Here is an 11,052-nt window from a genome sequence, read left to right as displayed (position 1 = left end):
TCTGCACATCTGAATGTTCAGGGGGCTGTGTGGGGACTCCTTGCAGGGGTCAATGGGTGCTACCCCGAATTAGCCCGTGCGGATGGGAGCCGGGGACCAGTGACGCCTTTCACCGACATGGGATCAGTAACAGCTGTAACTCCAGCCGAGCTGCAGGGCCGGGAACCCACCTCCTATTAGTCACACTGTGACTACCTCGATCCCCCATGCTTTACACTGCCGCTCTGCTACATAGAAGAACACGCTCACGGAGGACAGAATTGTAAATGAGAAACAAACGTAAATTATTATTTTATGAATTCTTAACTGAAATTCTGTTAGTTCCATAAAAAACAGGTTTTTGTTCTTTTCTACAGCTTACAAATAAAATGTGAAAGAAAATATTTACTAAAAAAAAGAAATCTGAAAACCCTCTAAATATCAATGGAAGACACTGCGATCTGCAAAGGCAGGCCCCTCCCATTGTAAACGCTCCACTGGCTCCGCGGGGGAGGGGCTACCAAGCCATTAATACAATGATACATACACTCACCGGCCACTTTATTAGGTACACCATGCTAGTAACGGGTTGGACCCCCTTTTGCCTTCAGAACTGCCTCAATTCTTCGTGGCATAGATTCAACAAGGTGCTGGAAGCATTCCTCAGAGATTTTGGTCCATATTGACATGATGGCATCACACAGTTGCCGCAGATTTGTCGGCTGCACATCCCAAAGATGCTCCATACAAGGCAGGATGGATCCATGCTTTCATGTTGTTTACGCCAAATTCTGACCCTACCATCCGAATGTCGCAGCAGAAATCGAGACTCATCAGACCAAGCAACGTTTTTCCAATCTTCTACTGTCCAATTTCGATGAGCTTGTACAAATTGTAGCCTCAGTTTCCTGTTCTTAGCTGAAAGGAGTGGTACCCGGTGTGGTCTTCTGCTGCTGTAGCCCATCTGCCTCAAAGTTCGACGCACTGTGCGTTCAGAGATGCTCTTAGGCCTACCTTGGTTGTAACGGGTGGCGATTTGAGTCACTGTTGCCTTTCTATCAGCTCGAACCAGTCTGCCCATTCTCCTCTGACCTCTGGCATCAACAAGGCATTTCCGCCCACAGAACTGCCGCTCACTGGATTTTTTTTCTTTTTCGGACCATTCTCTGTAAACCCTAGAGATGGTTGTGCGTGAAAATCCCAGTAGATCAGCAGTTTCTGAAATACTCAGACCAGCCCTTCTGGCACCAACAACCATGCCACGTTCAAAGGCACTCAAATCACCTTTCTTCCCCATACTGATGCTCGGTTTGAACTGCAGGAGATTGTCTTGACCATGTCTACATGCCTAAATGCACTGAGTTGCCGCCATGTGATTGGCTGATTAGAAATTAAGTGTTAACAAGAAGTTGGACAGGTGTACCTAATAAAGTGGCCGGTGAGTGTATAACAGTAGTGCTAGCTGCACGGCCAATCACCAGGCAGCGTCTCCCCCTCTGGCACTGAAGAGGGTACATTGGGCATAATGCACTTTGTGGTGTTTACTGAAGGCACAGCCCCGGGGCCACAAGTAAGGTTTACTGACGGCACAGCCCTGGGGCCACGAGTGAGGTTTACTGAAGGCACAGCCCTGGGGCCACGAGTGAGGTTTACTGCAGGCACAGCCCTGGGGCCACATGTAGTGTTTACTGCAGGCACAGCCCTGGGGCCACAAGTAAGGTTTACTGCAGGCACAGCCCTGGGGCCACAAGTAAGGTTTACTGAAGGCACAGCCCCGGGGCCACAAGTAAGGTTTACTGAAGGCACAGCCCCGGGGCCACATGTAGTGTTTACTGAAGGCACAGCCCCGGGGCCACAAGTAAGGTTTACTGAAGGCACAGCCCTGGGGCCACATGTAGTGTTTGGTGCAGGCACAGCCCTGGGGCCACGAGTGAGGTTTGCTGCAGGCACAGCCCCGGGGCCACAAGTAAGGTTTACTGCAGGCACAGCCCCGGGGCCACAAGTAAGGTTTACTGAAGGCACAGCCCCGGGGCCACATGTAGTGTTTACTGAAGGCACAGCCCCGGGGCCACATGTAGTGTTTACTGAAGGCACAGCCCCGGGGCCACATGTAGTGTTTACTGAAGGCACAGCCCTGGGGCCACAAGTAAGGTTTACTGCAGGCACAGCCCCGGGGCCACAAGTAAGGTTTACTGAAGGCACAGCCCCGGGGCCACAAGTAAGGTTTACTGAAGGCACAGCCCCGGGGCCACATGTAGTGTTTGCTGCAGGCACAGCCCTGGGGCCACATGTAGTGTTTGCTGCAGGCACAGCCCTGGGGCCACGAGTGAGGTTTGCTGCAGGCACAGCCCTGGGGCCACGAGTGAGGTTTGCTGCAGGCACAGCCCTGGGGCCACGAGTGAGGTTTGCTGCAGGCACAGCCCCGGGGCCACATGTAGTGTTTACTGAAGGCACAGCCCTGGGGCCACGAGTGAGGTTTACTGCAGGCACAGCCCTGGGGCCACATGTAGTGTTTACTGCAGGCACAGCCCCGGGGCCACAAGTAAGGTTTACTGCAGGCACAGCCCCGGGGCCACATGTAGTGTTTACTGAAGGCACAGCCCCGGGGCCACAAGTAAGGTTTACTGAAGGCACAGCCCTGGGGCCACAAGTAAGGTTTACTGCAGGCACAGCCCCGGGGCCACATGTAGTGTTTACTGAAGGCACAGCCCCGGGGCCACAAGTAAGGTTTACTGAAGGCACAGCCCTGGGGCCACATGTAGTGTTTGCTGCAGGCACAGCCCTGGGGCCACGAGTGAGGTTTGCTGCAGGCACAGCCCCGGGGCCACAAGTAAGGTTTACTGCAGGCACAGCCCCGGGGCCACAAGTAAGGTTTACTGAAGGCACAGCCCCGGGGCCACATGTAGTGTTTACTGAAGGCACAGCCCCGGGGCCACATGTAGTGTTTACTGAAGGCACAGCCCCGGGGCCACATGTAGTGTTTACTGAAGGCACAGCCCTGGGGCCACAAGTAAGGTTTACTGCAGGCACAGCCCCGGGGCCACAAGTAAGGTTTACTGAAGGCACAGCCCCGGGGCCACAAGTAAGGTTTACTGAAGGCACAGCCCCGGGGCCACATGTAGTGTTTGCTGCAGGCACAGCCCTGGGGCCACATGTAGTGTTTGCTGCAGGCACAGCCCTGGGGCCACGAGTGAGGTTTGCTGCAGGCACAGCCCTGGGGCCACGAGTGAGGTTTGCTGCAGGCACAGCCCTGGGGCCACGAGTGAGGTTTGCTGCAGGCACAGCCCCGGGGCCACATGTAGTGTTTACTGAAGGCACAGCCCTGGGGCCACGAGTGAGGTTTACTGCAGGCACAGCCCTGGGGCCACATGTAGTGTTTACTGCAGGCACAGCCCCGGGGCCACGAGTGAGGTTTGCTGGAGGCACAGCCCTGGGGCCAAATGCAGAGTTTACTAAAAACTCGGTCTTGGGGCCATGAATAGGGTGAGCTGCAGACACAGTCCAGGGCCACATGTAGAGCTTAGGGCCACATGTAGAGCTTATTGCAAACATAGCCCAGCGACTACTTGTAGGGTTTGCTTCAGGCATGTGCCCGGGTCATGAATGAAATTTGCTGGAGGTACGGCCCCAGGGCCACTGAGAATGGAGGAAGTCTTCACCCCATGCAATGAGATTAATGTTAAGTGCGTGGTCTTGTTATGCAATTTTGGCCCCTCTATCTCGGGGCCCATAGCAAGAAATGCACTTTCACTGATACGTTAGGAATAACAGAGATGAAAGCGGCAGCAGTGCAGGAGCGGCCAGACATGATATAAAGGGCGACTCCGCAGAGAGAAGAGTCACATGGCGAGCGCTGAGTACACGCGAGGTAGCACAGGACTCCGCAAGGCTCCGCAGGGGAGGAGTCAGACCAGAATCCGCAGCAGGAAAGAGAATCCAGCGCCGAGCGCCAGCCCCAGCGACAGGAAGAACGCCATGATGGCACCGGCGGTCTCAGCCTCATGGACATTCACCTTCCTACAGGGACAAGAGAGGAACATGGCAGACAGATCGCAATATCACATATGGCTGACCCCCCCACCCCCAAAGAATGAGGACAGAGAGCGCCTTCCCCAGTGCCACCCCCAGAGATTGAGGACAGAGAGCACCTCCCCACTGCCATCCCCAGAGAATGAGGACAGAGCGCCACCCCACTGCCACCCCTAGAAAATAAGGACAGAGAGCACCCCCCAGTGCCACCCTTAGAAAATGAGGACAGAGAGCACCTCCCCACTGCCACCCCCAGAGAATGAGGACAGAGAGCGCCCCCCAGTGCCACCCAGAGAATGAGGACAGAGCACCTCCCCACTGCCACCCCCAGAAAATGAGGACAGAGAGCACCTCCCCACTGCCACCCCAGAGAATGAGGATAGAGAGCGCCCCCCACTGCCACCCCCAGAGAATGAGGACATAGCGCCTCCCCACTGCCACCCCCAGAGAATGAGGACAGAGAGCGCCTTCCCCACAGCCAACCCCAGAGAATGAGGACAGAGCACCCACTGCCACCCCCAGAGAATGAGGACAGAGAGCACCTCCCCACTGCCACCCCCAGAGAATGAGGACAGAGAGCGCCCCCACCGCCACCCCCAGAGAATGAGGACAAAGAGCGCCAACCCACTGCCTCCCCCAGAAAATGAGGACAGAGCACCCACTGCCACTCCCAGAAAATGAGAATAGAGAACGCCCCCCACTGCCACCCCCAGAGAATGAGGACAGAGAGCACCTCCCCACTGCCACCCCCAGAGAATGAGGACAGAGAGAACCTTCCCCACTGCCACCCCCAGAGAATGAGGACAGAGAGAACCTTCCCCACTGCCACCCCCAGAGAATGAGGACAGAGAGCCTCCCCACTGCCACCCCCATAAAATAAGGACAGAGAGCTCAACCCCACTGCCACCCCCAGAGAATGAGGATAGAGAGCGCCCCCCACTGCCACCCCCAGAGAATGAGGATAGAGAGGGCCTTCCCCACTGCCACCCCCAGAGAATGAGGACAGAGCACCCACTGCCACCCCCAGAAAATGAGGACAGAGCGCCTCCCCACTGCCACCCCCAGAAAATGAGGACAGAGAGCTCAACCCCACTGCCACCCCCAGAGAATGAGGATAGAGAGCGCCCCCCACTGCCACCCCCAGAGAATGAGGATAGAGAGGGCCTTCCCCACTGCCACCCCCAGAGAATGAGGACAGAGCACCCACTGCCACCCCCAGAAAATGAGGACAGAGCGCCTCCCCACTGCCACCCCCAGAAAATGAGGACAGAGAGCATCACCCCACTGCCACCCCTAGAAAATGACAGAGAGCACCTCCCCACTGCCACCCCAGAGAATGAGGATAGAGAGCGCCCCCCACTGCCACCCCCAGACAATGAGGACAGAGAGCACCTCCCCACTGCCACCCCTAGACAATGAGGACAGAGAGCACCTCCCCACTGCCACCCCTAGAGAATGAGGATGGAGAGCGCCTTCCCCACAGCCACCCCCAAAGAATGAGGAAGGAGAGCGCCTTCCCCACTGCCACCCCCAGAGAATGAGGACAGAGCACCCACTGCCACCCCCAGAGAATGAGGACAGAGTGCGCCACCCCCAGAAAATTATAGAGCGCCCCCCACCGCCACCCCCAGAGAATGAGGACAGAGAGCGCCAACCCACTGCCACCCCCAGAAAATGAGGACACAGCACCCACTGCCACCCCCAGAAAATGAGAATAGAGAACGCCCCCCACTGCCACCCCCAGAGAATGAGGACAGAGAGCGCCTTCCCCACAGCCACCCCCAGAAAATGAGAACAGAGAGCGCCCCCCACTGCCAACCCAAGAGAATGAGGACAGAGCGCCTTCCCCACTGCCACCCCTAGAAAATGAGGACAGAGAGCACCCCCCAGTGCCACCCCCAGAGAATGAGGACAGAGAGCACCTTCCCCACTGCCACACCTAGAAAATGAGGACAGAGAGCACCTCCCCACTGCCACCCCCAGAGAATGAGGACAGAGCACCACCCCACTGCCACCCCCAAAGAATTAGGACAGAGACCGCCCCCCACTGCCACCCCCAGAGAATGAGGACAGAGAGCACCTCCCCACTGCCACCCCCAGAAAATGAGGACAGAGAGCACCTCCCCACTGCCACCCCCAGAGAATGAGGACAGAGAGCGCCTCCCCACTGCCACCCCCAGAGAATGAGGACAGAGAGAACCTTCCCCACTGCCACCCCCAGAAAATGAGGACAGAGAGCACCTCCCCACTGCCACCCCCAGAGAATGAGGACAGAGAGCGCCTCCCCACTGCCACCCCCAGAGAATGAGGACAGAGAGAACCTTCCCCACTGCCACACCTAGAAAATGAGGACAGAGAGCGCCACCCCACTGCCACCCCCAGAGAATGAGGACAGAGCGCCACCCCTCTGCCACCCCCAGAGAATTAGGACAGAGAGCACCTCCCCACTGCCACCCCCAGAAAATGAGGACAGAGAGTACCTCCCCACTGCCACCCCTAGAAAATGAGGACAGAAAGCACCACCCCACTGCCACCCCCAGAGAATGAGGACAGAGAGCACCACCCCACTGCCACCCCCAGGGAATGAGGACAGAGAGCGCCTCCCCACTGCCACCCTCAGAGAATTAAGAGAGCCCCCCACTGCCACCCCCAGAAAATGAGGACAGAGAGCGCCTCCCCACTGCCACCCCCAGGGAATGAGGATAGAGAGCGCCTCCCCACTGCCACCCCCAGGGAATGAGGATAGAGAGCGCCACCCCACTGCCACCCTTTGAGAATTAGGACAGAGAGCGCCCCTCACTGCCACCCCCAGAAAATGAGGACAGAGAGCACCACCCCACTGCCACCCCCAGAGAATTAGGACAGAGAGCGCCTCCCTCCGCCACGTATGAGGGCACAGCGTGGCAGATTTGGGAGGCAGCTGAACTTACTTGGGGCCGAAGCACATGCAGAGACTGGCCAGGTAGCCGTTGGACAAGGCGAACAGCACCATGATACAGATGTACCAGGCATCGTGCTTCAGCAGGTCTGGCACATAACTGCGAGGCCTCACGTTACACAGCATAAAGAGTGGCAGGAAGACCAGGCGGACGGCCACCAGGACGGGCAGCAGCTTACTGTCCTTACTGGGCTGCGGGGACAGAGAGGCCGTCACTACACTGAGCCACCAGCAGAGGGTAGCAACACACACAACATCTGCAGAGTATTCAACCTTATAACAGGGTGCTGGATCCTTCAGATTACAATACTGACCGATGCAGAGCATCGCTCCTCCTCATCACGAACAGTGATATATCCTGCAGATTATTACACCACTGACCTCTCTGCAGAGCATCGCTCCTCACCTCCTGACAGATACATAGTGATATATCCTGCAGACTATTACACCACTGACCTCTCTGCAGAGCATCGCTCCTCCACCTCCTGACAGATACAGTGATATATCCTGCAGATTATTACACCACTGACCTCTGCAGAGCATCGCTCCTCCACCTCCTGACAGATACATAGTGATATATCCTGCGGATTATTACACCACTGACCTGTCTGCAGAGCATCGCTCCTCCACCTCCTGACAGATACATAGTGATATATCCTGCAGATTATTACACCACTGACCTCTCTGCAGAGCATCGCTCCTCCACCTCCTGACAGATACATAGTGATATATCCTGCAGATTATTACACCGCTGACCTCTGCAGAGCATCGCTCCTCCACCTCCTGACAGATAGTGATATATCCTGCAGATTATTACACCACTGACCTCTCTGCAGAGCATCGCTCCTCCACCTCCTGACAGATACATAGTGCTATATCCTGCAGATTATTACACCACTGACCTCTCTGCAGAGCATCGCTCCTCCACCTCCTGACAGATACATAGTGATATATCCTGCAGATTATTACACCGCTGACCTCTGCAGAGCATCGCTCCTCCACCTCCTGACAGATAGTGATATATCCTGCAGATTATTACACCACTGACCTCTCTGCAGAGCATCGCTCCTCCACCTCCTGACAGATACATAGTGATATATCCTGCAGATTATTACACCACTGACCTGTCTGCAGAGCATCGCTCCTCCACCTCCTGACAGATACACAGTGATATATCCTGCAGATTATTACACCACTGACCTCTCTGCAGAGCATCGCTCCTCACCTCCTGATAGATACATAGTGAAATATCCTGCAGATTATTACACCACTGACCTCTGCAGAGCATCGCTCCTCCACCTCCTGACAGATACATAGTGATATATCCTGCAGATTATTACATCGCTGACCTCTGCAGAGCATCGCTCCTCCACCTCCTGATACAGTGATATATCCTGCAGATTATTACACCACTGTCCTCTGCAGAGCATCGCTCCTCCACCTCCTGACAGATACATAGTGATATATCCTGCAGATTATTACACCACTGACCTCTCTGCAGAGCATCGCTCCTCCACCTCCTGACAGATACATAGTGATATATCCTGCAGATTATTACACCCCTGACCTCTCTGCAGAGCATCGCTCCTCCACCTCCTGACAGATACATAGTGATATATCCTGCAGATTATTACACCACTGACCTCTCTGAGGAGCATCGCTCCTCCACCTCCTGACAGATACATAGTGATATATCCTGCAGATTATTACACCACTGACCTCTCTGCAGAGCATCGCTCCTCCACCTCCTGACAGATACACAGTGATATCTCCTGCAGATTATTACACCACTGACCTCTCTGCAGAGCATCGCTCCTCCACCTCCTGACAGATACATAGTGATATATCCTGCAGATTATTACACCACTGACCTCTCTGCAGAGCATCGCTCCTCCACCTCCTGACAGATACATAGTGATCTATCCTGCAGATTATTACACCACTGACCTCTCTGCAGAGCATCGCTCCTCCACCTCCTGACAGATACACAGTGATATATCCTGCAGATTATTACACCACTGACCTCTCTGCAGAGCATCGCTCCTCCACCTCCTGACAGATACATAGTGATATATCCTGCAGATTATTACACCACTGACCTCTCTGCAGAGCATCGCTCCTCCACCTCCTGACAGATACACAGTGATAGATCCTGCAGATTATTACACCACTGACCTCTCTGCAGAGCATCGCTCCTCCCTCATACTCACCCACATGACGAGGGTGGTCAGGCTTCGTCCGGCCCAATCGAAAAGGTTGAAGAGCAGAAAACACGACACCGGGATGAAGTATTTCCCTGTGAACAGCATAACGGGGTCACTGGGGGATTATCAGGGATCCCAACCTCTCTGCTACTGCTGGTTGAGGGTCTTACACTACACAGCTCACATGATCATGGAGCGCTCAAACCCCTCTATATTGTATAGAGATAGGTGATAACAGATTACAATAGCACGTCCCACCCATCTCTAGCCCCTCCCTCAGTCTCAAAACAAGAGGAGGAACTGTGGGTAATTTGCCCCCTTTGTGCTCACCCCACTCCGAGTCGCCTGCAATGGTGGACTTGACATCTGCGGTGACGGATGGGAAGATGCTGATGGTGACGGTGAAGACGAGGCAGATGGAGAGCGCCAGCACCCAGATCTAGAGCCGGACACAGGCCGTTATGTTGGGAGACGGGACGGGAAGGGAGACGGGACGGGAAGGGAGACGGGACGGGAAGGGAGACGGGACGGGAAGGGAGACGGGACGGGAAGGGAGACGGGACGGGAAGGGAGACGGGACGGGAAGGGAGACGGGACGGGAAGGGAGACGGGACGGGAAGGGAGACGGGACGGGAAGGGAGACGGGACGGGAAGGGAGACGGGACGGGAAGGGAGACGGGACGGGAAGGGAGACGGGACGGGAAGGGAGACGGGACGGGAAGGGAGACGGGACGGGAAGGGAGACGGGACGGGAAGGGAGACGGGACGGGAAGGGAGACGGGACGGGAAGGGAGACGGGACGGGAAGGGAGACGGGACGGGAAGGGAGACGGGACGGGAAGGGAGACGGGACGGGAAGGGAGACGGGACGGGAAGGGAGACGGGACGGGAAGGGAGACGGGACGGGAAGGGAGACGGGACGGGAGACAGGACAGGGCCTGAGGGCCAGGAAGGGCCGGGGCCAAAACTCACCTTCTTCAGGATCCCGATGATAGACTGTTTCTCGCTCGTCCTGACCCCGGACTCTGTCCTGTGGTCACCTGATGGGGGCAAGAACATTATATATCCCTGGGACAGAAAACTACTCCTCCCACGTCACAGACTAGTGCAACTCCCCCACCCCTGCACATTAACCCCACCTATGCCCGCCTGCGGACTCTCCTCACCCGCCTGCAACAGGTCCTTCTTCAGCTCCACATCATTGGCGTTGCTTATGGCGGCGCTCCTCAGATTCTCCACCGTGTAAAACTGGTAGAACTCCTGCAATGATGTGTGATGTGAGTATCTGACCGGGGACCCCCGTAGATGTAGGACCCCGATTTCCATCCACATGTGGGACTTTTCTAATAAACCAGTTACAAGACCTCTACTTGTTGTCAGTGACAATAATGAAGGCCAAGAACTCTTCCTAACCTCAGTGTTGATGGAGCAGAGGATGCTGGGAGCACATTAGAGTCATGTGACAGATGTGCTGCAGTGTAAAGCATCTGCACTGCGATATTGTAACGAGGTCATCAGCTGTGATCAGGACGGGGTCCAGTTTCACCCTAAAATCTCCAGGATGATATAAAGCCCCCAACACTCACCAGTTTATTGAGCGCCAAGTAGGAGAGGAGAGCGAGGAGGATGACAGCGCAGGCCGTGATAAAGTATCCGAACGCACTGTCCTCCAGCGCCGAGCCACCTGCGGGAACGGAGTACACCGTATTATAGCACTGCCTCGCAGAGGGATTATACTGGGGGGAGGATTATTATAACACCCCGCAGAGGGATTATACCAGGGGAGGATTATTATAACACCCCGTGGAGGGATTATACCGGGGGAAGAGGGGATTATTATAACACCTCGTGGAGGGATTATACCGGGGGGGGGAGGATTATTATAACACCCCGTGGAGGGATT

General features: G+C 55.6%; 1 protein-coding gene and 2 long non-coding RNA genes across 6 annotated transcripts in view; 2 read left to right on the top strand and 1 right to left on the bottom strand.

Annotated features, from left to right (window-relative positions):
* Nucleotides 1-1,439: 1,439 nt before the first annotated feature.
* Nucleotides 1,440-2,022, top strand: LOC143804148 (uncharacterized). 2 transcript variants are annotated; one of them, XR_013220983.1, is made up of 3 exons: nt 1,440-1,554; nt 1,699-1,842; nt 1,915-2,022. It is a non-coding gene; the product is annotated as an uncharacterized LOC143804148 (long non-coding RNA). The 2 variants fall into 2 exon arrangements; XR_013220982.1 differs by having other exon boundaries at nt 1,951-2,016.
* A 545-nt stretch (nt 2,023-2,567) lies between these two features.
* LOC143804149 (uncharacterized) lies at nt 2,568-3,341 on the top strand. Its single transcript, XR_013220984.1, has 4 exons — nt 2,568-2,670; nt 2,707-2,789; nt 2,934-3,030; nt 3,247-3,341. It is a non-coding gene; the product is annotated as an uncharacterized LOC143804149 (long non-coding RNA).
* The window catches only part of SLC29A1 (solute carrier family 29 member 1 (Augustine blood group)), a 42,237-nt gene continuing 33,956 nt past the window's right edge, over nt 2,772-11,052 (bottom strand). For 2 of the 3 annotated variants that reach the window (XM_077281942.1, XM_077281943.1), the window contains exons 7-13: nt 10,736-10,833; nt 10,289-10,409; nt 10,122-10,189; nt 9,481-9,589; nt 9,157-9,242; nt 6,939-7,138; nt 2,772-3,996 (exon numbers count right to left, since the gene is read on the bottom strand). In XM_077281942.1, coding sequence (XP_077138057.1) covers nt 3,885-3,996; nt 6,939-7,138; nt 9,157-9,242; nt 9,481-9,589; nt 10,122-10,189; nt 10,289-10,409; nt 10,736-10,833 — 794 coding nt within the window. In that variant the 3' untranslated portion in view covers nt 2,772-3,884. The remainder of the gene's footprint in view (nt 3,997-6,938; nt 7,139-9,156; nt 9,243-9,480; nt 9,590-10,121; nt 10,190-10,288; nt 10,410-10,735; nt 10,834-11,052) is intronic. The other variant, XM_077281944.1, reaches the window with a different exon arrangement.

Source organism: Ranitomeya variabilis, chromosome 2 (genome assembly GCF_051348905.1).
Source record: "Ranitomeya variabilis isolate aRanVar5 chromosome 2, aRanVar5.hap1, whole genome shotgun sequence".
Lineage (NCBI taxonomy): Eukaryota > Metazoa > Chordata > Amphibia > Anura > Dendrobatidae > Ranitomeya > Ranitomeya variabilis.
The sequence above is the reverse complement of the archived record's forward strand: the minus strand, read 5'-3'. Positions and strand labels throughout refer to the sequence as shown.